Source organism: Rana temporaria, chromosome 1 (assembly GCF_905171775.1).
Source record: "Rana temporaria chromosome 1, aRanTem1.1, whole genome shotgun sequence".
In the NCBI taxonomy this organism is placed as follows: Eukaryota; Metazoa; Chordata; class Amphibia; order Anura; family Ranidae; genus Rana; species Rana temporaria.
In genome coordinates, this window is record NC_053489.1 from 179,883,242 (window position 1) to 179,899,504 (window position 16,263).

General features: G+C 43.9%; 1 protein-coding gene across 1 annotated transcript in view; it reads left to right on the forward strand.

Annotated features, from left to right (window-relative positions):
• The window catches only part of RNF34 (ring finger protein 34), a 70,809-nt gene that overhangs the window by 40,840 nt on the left and 13,706 nt on the right, over nucleotides 1-16,263 (forward strand). Inside the window, exons 3-5 of the mRNA XM_040346869.1 lie at nucleotides 2,535-2,933; nucleotides 12,086-12,139; nucleotides 14,954-15,155. Of these exons, the coding sequence (XP_040202803.1) occupies nucleotides 2,535-2,933; nucleotides 12,086-12,139; nucleotides 14,954-15,155 (655 nt within the window). The remainder of the gene's footprint in view (nucleotides 1-2,534; nucleotides 2,934-12,085; nucleotides 12,140-14,953; nucleotides 15,156-16,263) is intronic.

Genomic DNA, 16,263 nt, shown 5'->3' on the forward strand with positions numbered 1-16,263 from the left:
ATCAGCAGCAGTGGCTGACGGTACTTGTAGGCATTCATTCACAGGAATCTGTTGAATGACGCATCCATGTGTGACAGCTGGTGTGGGGAGAAGATCCCCCGCCCGCTTTCTCAGGGAGGAGGGGATTGGAGGGGAGAAGAGGCAAGAACTGGGACATGTTACATGTTCCAAAGGTGAACTTTTTCCTTTAAAAAGTCCATGGCTGTATATTGGAATAACAAGGTCAGAATTGGAAATCACATTCCCATGAGCGAAACCATTTTTGATTCTGCAGTTTACCAAGCTGATTAAATTGACTGACTGCTTCCTTTTGAAAGTTAGTTAAAAGCTTGTAAAGCCCAGAGGCACGTACACTCCATTTGGTGTTAAAACCTGCATATATCGTATGCATCACATGCTTTTCCAAAGGAATTATCCACTGATCTAAAAGCAGTTCCGTCTTGGAGCCAACAACCGAGATAGAGAAATGCATCTCAATTAACACCTGTCAGAAAAAGCTTAAAAAAAAACCTGAAATGTGTTGAATACCATTACTGAACGCCTTGTGATGCTAGCTGCCTGAGAGTTTCTGGTTTCAGTACTTCCTGAGTCACTGGCCTAGAATAAGCATGCAGTAAGTAAAGTTAAATGGAAGAGAGAGTGTCTGATGTGCATAGTTTGTCTGGGTCAGTGACTAGTAATCTTGAGGCAGTTATGCCATTAGACCAAACTAGTAGTAATTTAAAAGAAAAGTATTTTTTTTTTGGCATAATCATACTTACCTAGGGGAATGCGCATCGGTCCGATGCTGTATCTGTCCATCTCCGGCTCTAAGACTGAGAACCAAGCGATCTAACACAGCCGATCGCTCGGGTCTCTGGGCTCCCTGAGCAGAGAGCTGGTGACTGTTCGCTGCTGTTTTGCATTTATTCGCACATGCAGTGGTTACCTACGGTTAAGGACAGATGATCCGCCCTTGGCTCAATCAGTGTTCACAACTAATCGCAGGTATAAATGAGCTGCTGAGGTGTCAGAATCCTTCCTGATTAATAAGGAAAGGAGTCTGTTTATTGTTGGAGCGCATGTCGTGGGGGTCAATACAGTGAGTTTGCCTAAAAGGGATTAATTTGCAGAATTTACCTAGGAGTGATATATATCACAAGTTGTATGGGAATGCCACATTCACAATTATATGGACTTTTCTACTTTTTTTTGATTCATTGATAATTTTTTCTGATGATTGCTGAAAAAACACATACAGCATCAGTTCAGACAGTGGTTATTATTACTCACTATGGGTAATAAGCGCAGCATTCATTTTTTTAAATATAAACATGCAAGTGTAAATGAGGTTTTTACCCTGCACTTGTCCTTACACCTATTAAAGTGTATTTTTGGACAATTTTGGATAGAGGATAGGGTTAGAACCACCTGATACGTTTTTATTGCTCTCTGTGTCCCCCTGAATTAATTAATTGTCATTAAAATGAAAAGTGATAGGAAATCCTAAATGTTATGGTTGTCACTGCAGCAGAAGGTGAAAGAAGACCTTCCAAAGAGGACTCTTCTTATGCCTCTTACACACAACCAGTTTTCCCGTCTGGAAAACTGCCATGACAGCTTTTGGCTGGGAAAACTGGCTGTGTGTATGCTCCATGGCATTTTTCCCAACAGGAAAACCGTCGGGAATTGTGGCAGGAAAAATGAGAACATGTCCTCTTTTTTTTCCTGCCGCGATTCCCGGCGGTCTTTTTCACGGCAGTTTCCCTATAGGAAACACTGCGGTGGAGCATACACACAGCTGGGATTCCCGCCCAAAGCTCTCACCGCAGGAGAGAGGATTCTTCTTCACCTCATTGAGCAGTCTGCGCTGTGCTCTTGCAGTCATCTTTACAGGACGGTCACTCCTAGGTAGAGTAGCAGCAGTGCTGAACTTTCTCCATTCATAGACAATTTGTATTATCGTGGACTGATGAACAGCAAGGCTGTTGCAGATACTTTTATAACCCTTTCCAGCTTTATGCAAGTCAACAATTCTTAATCGTAGGTCTTCTGAGAGCTCTTTTGTGCGAGGCATCATTCACATCAGGAAATGCTTCTTGTGAAAAGCAAACCCAGAACTGGTGTGTGTTTTTATAGGGCAGGGCAGCTGTAACCAACACCTCTAATCTCATCTCATTGATTGGACTCCAGTTGGCTGACACCTCACTCCAATTAGCTCTTGGAGATGTCATTAGTCTAGGGGTTCACATACTTTTTCCACCTGCACTGTGAATGTTTACATGGTGTGTTCAATTAAAACATAGTAACATTTAATTCTTTGTGTGTTATTAGTTTAAGCAGACTGTGATTGTCTATTGTTGTGACTTAGATGAAGATCAGATCACATTGTATGACCAATTTGTGCTGAAATCCATATCATTCCAAAAGGGTTCACATACTTTTTCTTGCAACTGTATCTGTATTTTATATGCAATGCAATGTATATTCTGAGTTTGGCATTCACGTCCCTATTATGATAGAATGCTTTTTAATGTTTTTTTTTTTTTTTTCAGCATGTCTGCTGTGATTGCAAGAAAGATTTCTGTTCAGTTTGCTCAACACTTCAGGAGAACCTCAGGCGTTGCAGTACGTGTCATCTACTACAAGAAACTGCATTTCAAAGGCCTCAATTAATGAAACTAAAAGTAAAGGATCTGAGACAGTATCTGACTCTAAGAAACATCCCCACCGACAGCTGCAGGGAGAAGGATGACTTGGTGGAACTGGTGCTTTGCCACCATGGCTCATGTCCTGAAGAGGAGATGGATGTTAATATGGACAGCTCTGCACGATCACAGACATCTGCCTTCTCTTTTTTTTCTGCTTTATCAGCGCCTTCATCTTCCTTATCCTCATCTCAGGGAGAACTATCTGATAGAAGCGGGAGCATGGCAAGTGCTTCTACATCCCAGGTACTTGGGATTGCAACTTCATGGGTGTATCAAAAATGGCACCATTCACAAATCCAAACATATCATGAATTTGCCCGCAGATTACTGTAAACTGCAACATTTTTATTTGAAACTATTCCAGTGTTTCATCAATATAATTGCTTATAAAAAATATCCTGATAATGGAGCAATTATAGTTATGTAACATTGGCTTAGGCTGGCCATACATTCTACAATTGTCTTGTACAATTTTTCTTTAGATTTACCAAAGTTCTATAATATGAGGACAAACATAAACACTTTTCAATTTGTATGCAGTCTGTCAGGACCTTGCACTACACAGTTGAAGGTAAATCTAAAGGAAATTGAACAAGAAAATTGTATAATGTATGGCCAGCTTTAATATGAACTGTTGGGATAGTTTGAGACATTTTTGTGTGCTGGCTTCATCAAAATTTGCAAGGTGCCCTGGGCCCAGTTCTCTGTTCTGTTACCATTAAAGCAGAATGGAAATTATAAACCATCCTTTCCCTCAGTACATATAAGTACACAGTAACAGATCCCAGATGAGCTGTGACCACCCTGGACTCTACCATAGCTTTGTTCACTTCTATTAATCTATAGGCAGCCCTTGCATGCTCAGGGGTCATCTGTATAGTGCTTTAAACAAGGCACTAGAAATCCAAGGTTAAAAACAACGCTGGGAAAGCACATGCATTGGTCACCTAAGAATGGGGTAAGGAATGGTCTGAGGTCTGGTGCTGAGCACTTGTGTGACAAGGAGACCATGGGGATGATTGGGGATAAATGATTTATAATTTCAATACGACTACGGTTTACTTTAGGGAAGCCATACCATTCGTTTTTACCAACCTTGTTCCCCTACCCTCTGTTTTCTTTTGGCTGTTGAATGTTAGGCCCCTTTCACAGCAGTGGACCAATCGGGTCCGCCTTTCAGGTGGACCCAGTCAGACCATCCATTGTTCTCCATGGGGGAGGCGGATGTCAGTGGACATGTGTCCCTGTCACCCGCCGGCATCCGATCCAAGCTCTAAGCGTACACCTGGCTAAGGACTCAACACCATTTGACAGCACTGTGTGCCTGAATAGTGAATCGCCAAGCACCAGCTCTGCCAAGGAACAGAAGGGTTGCTAGTGGAGCCGCAATTGAAGTGAATTTGTTATTGTCTAGCATGGGCAAATCACAGATTCATTTCAACTTTTCATTCACATTCTATGGCAGGGATATGCAATTAGCATTAGCAATTAGCCATTGCAAAACTACAAGTCCCATCATGCCTCTGTCCTGCCTCTGGGTGTCATGCTTGTGGCTGTCAGAGTCTTGCTATAACTTATGGCACTTGTAGTTCTGCAACAGCTCGAGGTCCACTAATTGCATATCCCTGTTCTACATGGACTCCCCCACCCATTCTGGGTAAAACTATCACCCCTAGCACCAAAGTCAAAAGTCTCGGAGTAATTTTCGATACCTACATGACAATGGATGCACAAATGGGGTCAGTAGTCAGCGGATCCCACCATCTGCTGCGCCTACTACGCAGACTCACGCCCTTTATCCCGAAAGAGGACATTGCAGTCGTGGTGGGAACAATCATCAATTCCAGACTGGACTACGCAAATGCCCTCTATCTAGGACTCCCCAAATACCAAATCACTCGTCTGCAAGTCGTTCAAAATACGGCCGCTCGACTAGTGACTGAGAAAAAACCATGGGAATCAATCTCACCTTCACTGAGATCCCTTCATTGGTTGCCAGTAAAAGACAGAATCACTTTCAAGGCACTCTGTCTAATGCATAAGTGTATTCAAGGCAACACCCCCCAATATCTATGCGAAAAAATAAAAGCCCATAACCCCAATCGCATTCTGCGATCCACCAATCAAAACCTCCTCCAGATACACAAAGCCAGATACAAGTCCAAAGGAGATCGAAGATTTGCAGTCCAGGGACCTCGCCTGTGGAATGCACTACCAACCACCATCCGATTGGAGTCGGACCACTTGGCCTTCAGGAGAAAGATTAAAACCCATCTCTTCTGAGGTCAAGGGGTTCCTTACCCATGAAATGGATACAGCGCACAGAGGCGATTCAGTTTGCATGTGTTGCGCTTTCCAAGTCTCTCTCTCTATCTCTCTCTCTCTCTCTATGGTATAATGTTACAATGATTGACAACCCCCCCCCCCCAAACTGCTAACTTCTAATTTGGGTGATTGGCTCTTGAGTTATTTATGAATTTGGGCAACCGTTTAAAGGCTACATTCACCTTTAGGAGCATGTTACATATTACACCCATAATTGGGTTCTAACATGTACTATACTCCCACCTCCCCCTGTGTGAGAGTGGGCGGGGGATTTTCTCCCCACACCCACTGTCACTTTTTGAAAACCACGTGGTTCTGCCAACACAGCCGTGTAATTACCGTCAGCCACCACAGCTCTTGTCGTTTTTAATGAACTGAAGAGGGCGCTGGTTATCGCTCTTGTATTTCATTGATTCTTCCTGCAATTCAGTAACTGTCTACCAGTACGGGAGGTATGAGTAGACAGCTGACTGAGTCTGCAGGATCCTGGCATTGCGGCCACAATCTGCTGATCGCAGGTGCAGTGCTTTACAGGCTGCAATCTAAAAAAAAAAAATGCAAATTTTTTACCTGCTAAAATATGTGCATTTATTTTTATTATAATTTTTTTTTTAAGGTGAACGTATCCTTTTAAATGTGAAGTTGAATTTAATGGAATGAATCCGCTTTGTTTAATTTTAAATTGACTATAAATCTGTGTATAAGCTTGCTTAAGAAAGCTTCATAATCATCCCTTGTCTGTGAAGGTTCTCATTTACTATACTTTATTGAGTGTGATACTTCTGTTTATGTCAGGGGATTGAAAGCGAGCATAAGGTAAACCAGTACTCTATTTTAAAGTTTTAGGCTGGATTCACACCTATGGCAGTTTTAGTGCTTTTTGCATTTTGCAGATTTGCACTACAGTCCATTTAACATGGTTTCCTATGGAACATGTTCTGCAGTGCAAATCTGCAAAATGCAAAAAGCACTAAAACTGCATAGATGTGAATTCAGCCTTAAAGGTCTAAGAACAGACATTACACTATGCCTAAGGCTGGATTCACATCTATGCATTTTTACTGCTTTTTGCATATTACCGATTTGCACTACAGTCCATTTAACATGGTTTCCTATGGAACACGTTCTGTAGTGCAAATCTGCAAAAAGCACTAAAAATGCATAGGTGTGAATCCAGCCTAAGAGCTCATGAACAGTATGAACAGTTTTGTTTATGTGACTGGAGCTGCATGCAAGCAGTCTGTAAGGCCTGGTTCACACTATACATTTTTTTGTGCATTTTCAGTTTCGCAGGAAAACACTTCAGTCCATTTAACATGGTTTCCTATGGATGTAGTTCACATCTGTGCATTTCATGAAAAGGGCCAGGTTTTTTTTCCTGGTTTTTGGTTTCATAGACTTTGATCAACAATGTGTATTGAAAAATGCACCTGGAATATGCAAACTGCAACCTGCATAGGTGTGAATCAGGTCTTATGCCTCGTACACACCATCACTTTATGTGATGAAAAAAAATGACGTTTTTAAAAACGTCACTTTAATTGACCGTGTGTGGGGGAAAACGTTGTTTTATGTTTTCTAAAAAACGACCACAAAAAATTGAAGCATGCTTCAGTTTTATGTGTCGTTTTTCAAAACGTCAACTTTTACTTCACAGAAATTGACCGTGTGTAGCAAAAACGTCGTTTAAAACGACGTTTTTTCACCCGCGCATGCCCAGAAGCTACTTATGAAGCGAGCTTCAATGGAAAAACGTGGTGAACTTAACCTCGCTTTGCTAGAACATTGTGAGAAAAACGATGGTGTGTAGGCAACTTCGTCTTTGAAAATTGAAGTTTCAAAAACGTCATTTTTTACTTCACAGAAAGTGTCGTTTTTTTTCATCACATAAAGTGATGGTGTGTACGGGGCATTACTGAATTGTCACACATCCTAATTTTGACAGATATGTTTGTAGGGGCAGGTGTGTGGCCTTGCACAGAATCTGGTGCCGCTGTGCATATTATTCAATTCGCTCCTGGGTTTTATTGTCCAAGCTTAAAGCGGTAGTAAATTAAAAAACAAATCGGGCCCCCAGCAGCGTTATGACATAATGTGCTGGCGTAAACGGCACATTATGTCAGACTTGCCTGCACACAAAGCCCTCCAGTGCATTGTTTTTACGGCTATCCGGTGTTCTGTCGTTATGAGTCCCCTGTCGCATAATGCCCGGGCTGGACTGCACAGCTGCAAACGGAGCCGCTGAAAATCTCAAAGGATGAACAGCTGTTCTGTACCTGTAGACGGCGCATGCACAATCAACACGCCGCTCGCCCCCGATGCTCGGGGTGGGTTATTTATTGCATACAACAAGGGACGGATGGTTTTCTCAAAGGGGCGGATGTATTCTTGAGCAGTGTTCTTTTGGGAAATGGTTTTCTCAATAAACTACATGTCTTTGCGGGGCGTGTTTACACAACTGAAGGGTGAGTTTTCCAATGTTAATGGGTGGGTTTGCAGGACCTATTTAATGAAATAACACAATTTCCAAATTACAAATGAGAAAACGCTATTTCCCACAGTATTACTGCGAATTTAGATGTTTTGTTACAGATTCATTGAAGGACCCTCTTATTTGCACACTTTTGTAAGTACACTTTTACATGCCCCACAAACCATTCCCCAAAAACACACTGTTTAAGAATACATCCGCCCCTTTGAGAAAAGCATCCGCCCCTTGTTGTATTTCATCCCTTGTTGTATGCAATGAATAATCCTCCCCGAGCATCGGGAGCGAGCGGCATGTTGATTGCGCATTGCGCCGTCTACAGGTACAGAACAGCTGCTCATCCTCTGAGATTTTCAGCCACTCCGTTTGCGCATACGCAGTCCAGCCCGGGCATTATCCGACGGGGGAACCATACCGACAGAACACTGGTGCTTCCATCTTCACCCAATTTTTCTTCCGGGTTTGTGTGCTCCGACTGTATGAATGGCCCGGGAACGCAATGACGTCACTGAGCTCTGAAGGTACGACACAGATTTGCCATCCTTTCAGAATGCATGCGCCAGTGACGTTATTGGCTGGATCCCTTATGAATATCTCCTAAACAGTGCAAGTTTAGGAGATATCCAGTATGCGGCTTGTCACTTGCCAACAGATGCGGCTTGTCACTTGCCAACAAATGCGGCTTGTCACTTGCCAACAAATGCGGCTTGTCACTTGCCAACAAATGCGGCTTGTCACTTGCCAACAAATGCGGCTTGTCACTTGCCAGGTGCAGCTTGTCACTTACCAGTGAGAGTGGAACCGCCGAAACTCAGTGTAGTGTTCGCAGGCCGGCTGTAAGGACTGGACTGTGGTGGGGCGGGCGGTGAGAGATGACGTCATCTCTCTGCTCGCCCGCCACCACCGAACCCCTGAAAGTGCAGCCTTGACAGCGGCCCGGCTACAAACAGGCTACGGGCCGGCAGTGGGCTGCGGCCCGGGGGTTGGGGACCCCTGCTTTTAAAGACAAAAAAGTAATAAAAAAATACCTCCAGACCTTAACTTCTGACCACTTCATAAAGGCATCAGTGATGTCATTGTGCCATGCCAATGTCTGCTGGGAAAGCTGGATCTTGCAGGGGTGCACTACCACACATAAGAGGCACCTTGCTTAAATGTTGGGTTGAAAACAGGGGTCTGAGGTGTTTTTCAATGGTTTTTCTTTTTTTAAATATCTTTTAGTTAATTTTTCTGAAGTAGTGGGGGCTCCCAGTTCCCAGAAAAGCAGACTGCCTTTTTTGTGCAGGGCCTGCTTTAAAGTGATATTAAAGGTAGATTTAAATAACAAACATATTGACCTGCTCTGTGCAGTGGATTTGCACAGAGCAGCCCTGATCCTCCTTTTGGGTCCCCAGCCAGTGCTCGTGGCTCCTGCCCCCCATAGTTAGCCACTGCTCTGTCTGTCCATTCAGACACAGAGTGTGGCCTGGCCTGGCCCCGCCTCCACACTCTCCTCATTGGCTCACTGGCTGTTATTGACAGTAGTAGGAGCTGTCTCAGCCAATGAGAAAGCAGAGAGGCCAGAGAGCCACTGATCTGATGCTGGATTGAGATGAGGTTTGGGTAAAGATGGGGGGGGGGGGGCTGCTGCCCACAAAGTTATAGAATGCTTGAAGGTAAAAAAAAAACGTGAGCCTTTGCAATCACTTTAAAGCAAATCCTCACTCTCCTCTGTAACTGCAGTGCTTCTGCTACGAGGAGAAAGTGCCTATAGCTGCAGAGGTAAGAGATACCTTGTTTTTAAGCTCATTTAGGCTACTTTCACACTGGGGCACTCGGGTGTTAAAAGCACGCCGCTAGCGGTCAAAGAAAAGGTTAAAAGTAGAGGTGCACCGAAATGGAAATTTCAGAACCGAAACAAAACCGAAATAAAAAAAAATGTCTGGCCGAAACCGAAAACTACTTTTCTTTTCTTCCCCCTATTTCAATTTTTTTTTAACAACTTAAAACCCAGACCAAAATGCAGGTAAAAGACCAGGCCCCTTTTTGCGATTTGGCACTGCGTCGCTTTAACTGACAATTGCGCGGTCGTGCGACGTGGCTCCCAAACAAAATTGGCGTCCTTTTTTTCCTACAAATAGAGCTTTCTTTTGGTGGTATTTGATCACCTCTGCGGTTTTTAGTTTTTGCGCTATAAACAAAAATAGAGCGACAATTTTGAAAAAAAATCAATATTTTTTACTTTTTGCTATAATAAATATCCCCCAAAAACATATAAAATGTTTTTTTTCCCTCAGTTTAGGCCGATACGTATTCTTCTACCTATTTTTGGTAAAAAAAAAACGCAATAAGCGTTTATCGATTGGTTTGCGCAAAATTTATAGCATTTACAAAATAGGGGATAGTTTTATTGCATTTTTATTTTTTTACTACTAATGGCGGTGATCAGCGATTTTTTTCATGACTGCGTTATTATGGCGGACACTTTGGACAATTTTTACACATTTTTGGGACCATTGTCATTTTCACAGCAAAAAATGCATTTAAAAAGCATTGTTTATTGTGAAAATTACAGTTGCAGTTTGGGAGTTAACCACAAGGGGGCGTTGAAGGGGTTATGTGTCACCTAGTGTGTGTTTACAACTGTAGGGGGGTGTGGCTGTAGGTCTGACGTCATTGATTGTGCGTCCCTATATTAGGGAACACACAATCGAAGATCAGCGCCACAGTGAAGAACGGGGAAGCCGTGTTTACATACAGCTCTCCCCGTTCTTCAGCTCCGGGGACCGATCGCAGCGACTCTATCGGCGATCGGGTCCGCGAGTCCCGCGGTCACGGAGCTTCGGACCGGCCAGCGGGCGCGCGCCCGCGACCCACCGCTGGGCTTTATACAACCATGTACAGGTACGTGATTGTGCCAGCGGTGCCATTCTGCCGACGTATATCGTCGGTAGGCGGTCCTTAATTGTATGTATTACATGAGACATTTTAATTAGCTTCATTGATTTAAAATAACCAGAATTGAAAATTGGACACAAATACATAGTATATTAATATTAATATATAAAACTTATTGTTGCAAAACAGGAACAACAAATCCAGTAATAAACTCAAACAACAGCTCTAGACTTAAATTTGTTTCAGTGTAAATGGGCAAAATACCATTGTGTTTATTAGCAAACCTGCTATTGGCTATTTCAAAATGCAATAGCCAATCGCAGGTTGGCTATTGTACCCGCCCACTGCCTGCTGTCAGTCAGCAGAGGAGCGGACCTGAAGGAGAACTTACTCCTTCATCAGGCAGAGGGTGGGTCCAATAGCCAACCTGCGATTGGCTATTGCATTTTGAAATAGCCAACAGCAGGTTTGCTATTTTCAGTTACTGCGGTACGACCTTACCTCCGTTAAATGGTATACGGGAAGCGGAGCTGGCAGGGGCCCCGGAGCGGATCGGCCAGCGGGAGATGGTGAGGTGTGATTGGGGGGGGGTCTTGGGAATGGGGTGATGTGGGGGAGCGGAGATGCCTCCGCAGTGCCTCAGACGTCCAGGCTGGAATCAAGTAAAAGACAGCTGCCGGCCGCAAGATTATGCCGCCGGGAGCTGATTGTAAGCACGTCAAATAGCTGCAGCTTAGAGGTGCGGGCCTGAAGGAATTTAGCTGTGCCGATCCCCCCCACTCCCTCATTTTCAATGTGGCCATCTATTGATATACCTGCACTGTATCGGAGAATCTCAGCCGCTCACACAGGTCAGTCTGAGTGGGGTCTGGGCAGAGTCACAGCAGGTGGCGGGGGCTTCAGATTGGTGGGCAGTGTTTGGAGTTTGTAATGTGAGCGGGCAGGGGAGGTGGGTCATTATCGGCAAATTGTTTGTTGTTTCGGCATTTCCCCAAAAGAGCTATTTTCGGCCGATATGTATCGGTCTCCGATATCTCGGTGCATCCCTAGTTAAAAGTGCAGCTGCCGAAGCGCGTTGGCAGCGCTGCCCATTGATTTCAATGGCAGGGGTGGTTTGGGAGCCGTGTAAACACAAAGATGCAGCTTGAATGACTTTTTTTTTCTCCATCCTGCAAGCGCACCGCCCCAGTGTGAAAGCACTCAGGCTTTCACACTGGGGTGGCTTGAGAGGTGCGATTTTTAGTACTAAAACGCCTGAAAAGCGCCCCAGTGTGAAAGGATCTTACTGCAGTGTAGTAATATGAAACTATAAGCATATCGCAGGCACCCCTGACCTCCATGACATGTTATGTCGCTGTGTTATTCATACTAGTACATGAGGGCATAAATATGACTGTATATAAGCCTTGCCTGAAAGAAGATGGATTGTTAATGTAGAGGCCTGTAATTATCTCTTCACCTTTTGTGGTTTCTAGTGATTCAATCTGCCTGCGCTGTGATATTATCGAGTGATGGGATTCTTTATAACCCTCCCAGCTATCTTCTGCTTTAGAAAGTAGGCTGTGGTGTTACAGGCAGCATCTGATTCCGAAACCACGAAATGTTTGTAGGCAAGTGCAATGGGAAATTGCCAGATAATTATAAAGGTAACAGGCCTATAAAAAAAGATTTAATTGTCATTTGTTTGTTATGTGTGTGTTTTCAGGGAACAAGTGAAAACATATCAGTAGCATCAGATACAGAAGCCCTGGAAAACCAAGTAAGTACCTTTTTAACTGACCTACACAGAAGCTCAGACTAGTATGGCCGTGGGGAAAGGTATTTGAGGAAGGGTCCCTTTGTAGTAAACTCTTGTACAGTGCAGCTTATTTGTGAAAACTGGAGCCGAGGAGAAAGAATGGTCTGATTTGCTCACTGTTTTGCTCACTATCAATGTTTAGAGCCTAATTTGTTACCCAAGATGACACCTGCATGCAAGGGCGGACTGACCATTCGGGCACTGCCCGAGGGCCCCATGCCACTAGGGGGCCCATCAGGGTTGCCAGCCTCAGTAAAACCAGGGACAGTTTGTAAAAATCTTTTTTTTTTTTTTTTAAATCCCAAGATTATAGCTGCCCCGTCTCTCCAGTATCTTTTCAGTGTGTGTATGTGTATTCTGTGTGTATGTATATTGTGTGTGTATGTGTATACTGTGTGGCCCCATAATCTCCAATTGCCTGGGGGGCCCCATATCTCCAATTGTCCAGGGGGCCCCATAATCTCCAATTGCCCGGGGGCCCCACGAGTTGTCAGTCCACCACTGCCTGCATGCATGGGGGTGCTAGATTCTTAATTCCCCTTGAGAGGGGAAAATATATATATATATATATATATATATACACACACACACAGTATCTCACAAAAGTGAGTACACCCCTTACATTTTTGGAAATATTTTATTGTATCTTTTCATGTGACAACACTGAGGAAATGACACTTTGCTACAATGTAAAGTAGTGAGTGTACAGCTTGTATAACAGTGTAAATTTGCTGTCCACTTAAAATAACTCAACAGACAGCCATTAATGTCTAAACTGCTGGCAACAAAAGTGCGTACATCCCTAAGGGAAAATGTCCAAATTGTGCCCAATTAGCCATCTTCCCTCCCCGGTGTCATGTGACTCATTAGTGTTACAAGGTCTCGGGTGTGAATTGGGAGCAGGTGTGTTAAATTTTGTGTTATCGCTCTCACTCTCTCATACTGGTCACTGGAAATTTAACATGGCACCTCATGGCAAAGAAGTCTCTGAGGATCTGAAAAAAAAGAATTGTAGCTCTACATAAAGATGGGCTAGGCTATAAGAAGATTGCCAAGATCCTGAAACTCTGATGCAGCATGGTGGCCAAGACCTTACAGCAGTTTAACAGGACAGGTGCCACTCAGAACAGGCCTCGCCATGGTCGACCAAAGAAGTTAAATGCACATGCTCAGCGTCATATCTAGAGGTTGTCTTTGGGAAATAGATGTATTAGTGTTGCAGCATGGTTGAAGGGGTGGAGGGTCTGCCTGTCAGTGCTCAGACCATACGCCACACACTGCATCAAATTGGTCTGCATGGCTGTCGTCCCAGAAGGAAGCCTCTTCTAAGAATGATGCACAAGAAAGTCCGCAAACAGTTTGCTGAAGACAAGCAGACTAAGGACATGGATAACTGGAACCATGACCTGTGGTCTGATCATGAGACCAAGATAAACTTATTTGGTTCAGATGTTGTCCAGCGTGTGTGGCCGCAACCAGGTGAGGAGTACAAAGACAAGTGTGTCTTGCCTGCAGTCAAGCATGGTGGTGGGAGTGTCCTGGTCTGGGGCTGCATGAGTGCTGTCGGTGACTTGTCGTTAAGGTTCCCCTATCCAGATGATTCCTATAAGGACTGCGCAGGCGCAATCCTTGCAGACGGAAATCTCCGAACCTCGGCCGGCATCCAGGCTCATTCCTTAACATCCCCGTGGATTGGAGGATGTTAAAAAAAAGAGCCAGGAGGCGGAGCGAGCCGTCCGAGCAAAGCGAGGACGTGAGGCCGACTGGCCACTTTCCTCAAATTCCACGTCACCCTGGATGCCGGCCGAGGTTTGGAGATTTCCGTCAAGGATTCCGGCAAGGATTGTGCCTGCGCAGTCCTTACAGGAACCATCTCGATAGCCGGAACCATATTGGCAGATCACCGGCACTGGGGAGCTACAGTTTATTGAGGGAACCATGAATGCCAATGTGTACTGTGACATATTGAAGCAGAGCATGATCCTCTCCCTTCAGAGACTGGGCCGCAGGGCAGTATTCCAACATAACGACCCCAAACACACCTTCAAGATGACCATTGCCCTGCTAAAGAAGCCGAGTGTAAAGGTGATTGACTGGCCAAGCATGTCTCCAGAGCATCTGTGGGGCATCCTTAAATGGATGGTGGAGGAGTGCAAGGTCTCGAACATCCACCAGCTCCACAATGTCATCATGGAGGAGTGGAAGAGGACTCCAGTGGCAACCTGTGAAGCTCTGGTGAACGCCATGCCCAAGAGGGTGAAGGCAGCGCTGGAAAATAATGGTGGCCACACAAAATATTGACACTTTGGGCCCAATTTGGACATTTTCAATTGGTGGTCTACTCACTTTTGTTGCCAGTGGTTTAGACATTAATGGCTGTGTATTATTTTGAGGGGACAGCAAATGTACACTATTTTACAAGCTGTACACGTGACTCACTACTTTACATTGTAGCAAAGTGTCATTTCCTGTGAGGGTGTACTCACTTTTGTGAGATACTGTGTATATAGACTTTTTTTTTTTTCGAGAAATAATTCTTCCCTCACAGGAGGGGTGTAAAGGATCGTATTTGTGGTTCTGAGGAAAAGCAATGGAGGGCCTTGCTGTCTTTCAGAGCAGTATATCTTCCTATATTATACACCAGGGATGTAGGCACTGGCAGAAAGGAACTCTATAAACATTAGCTATTGCAGGTAGCAACAGAATGTGAAAAGGGTACATAAATAAATACATACTATCCAGACATTTTTTCTTTGCTCTGCTAAATTTCTTTAGGTTATAGATCCCTCACGAAAACAGGCGAGAGCCTCCCTGTCTGACTTATCAACGCTGGATGAAATCGAGGCGCTTACGATCCGACAGCTGAAAGAAATCCTTGCTCGCAACTTTGTCAACTACTCAGGCTGCTGTGAAAAGTGGGAGCTTGTGGAGAAAGTCAATCGGCTGTACAGAGAGAATGAGGAGAACAGAAAGTCCTGTAAGTGAGGGGATTTAGTGCTTTGTTCTTTATCAGTTTAGCTCTGAATTAATTATTGTAGGCAAAGAATAAGGATTAAGCTACTTTCATAGAGCCTATTTTACCTCACGCTAAAATAGGCAAAGTACTCCTACTTGTCACAGATGTCAAAAGGCAGATTATATGCTACGTATGGCTTGGGACCCTTCTGGTCACAGATTCCATGCTTTCATTTCTCAAAAATCCATAAAACATTCTTACAGGGGTTGTAAAGGTAAAACATTTTTTCCCTAAATAGCTTCCTTTACCTTAGTGCAGTCCTCCTTCACTTACCTCACCCTTCGATTTTGCTTTTAAATGTTCTTATTTCTTCTGAGAAATCCTCACTTCCTGTTCTTCTGTCTGTAACTCCACACAGTAATGCAAGGCTTTCTCCCTGGTGTGGAGTGTAGTGCTCGATCTCCCTTGAGGGGGGAGGGGGCGAGCAGGAGAGTCAGGGCGCTCTCTACGTTGCAGATAGAGAAAGGAGCTGTGTGTTAATGGGCGTCCTGACTCTCCTGTAGTCCAAGGGAGGGGGCAAGCACGACATTCCACACCAGAGAGAAAGCCTTGCATTACTGTGTGTAGTTAGACAGAAGAACAGGAAGTGAGGATTTCTCAGAAGAAATAAGGACATTTAAAAGCAAAATCAAAGGATGAGGTAAGTGAAGGAGGAGGACTGCACTAAGGTAAGGGAAGCTATTTAGGGAATTTTTTTTTGTTTACCTTTACAACCCCTTTAAGTTTTTTTTTCTTTTATGCCAGAAAAATAGTGAAAACAGTCAAAAAGGATTCGCCCCGGGACTTCAAATGAAGTGGGTAACGTTTCCGCCAGTAAAAAGAACAGTAATTGTATAATATATAATTTATTCAAGTGAAATTGTTTACATGCGTGAAGTAAAATTGTTACATAAATAGATAACACCAACAATTGCCAATTGAAACGATACATAAACAATAAATATTAGTACACAAGTATAATAGTGGACAGAGTATACGGGCATCGTACTACCCGACTAGCCTAGTTTCGCAAGATCCAGCTCGCTCTTCAGGGGTGTGTAACACTGTACCTAGGATGAAAAAGTATATA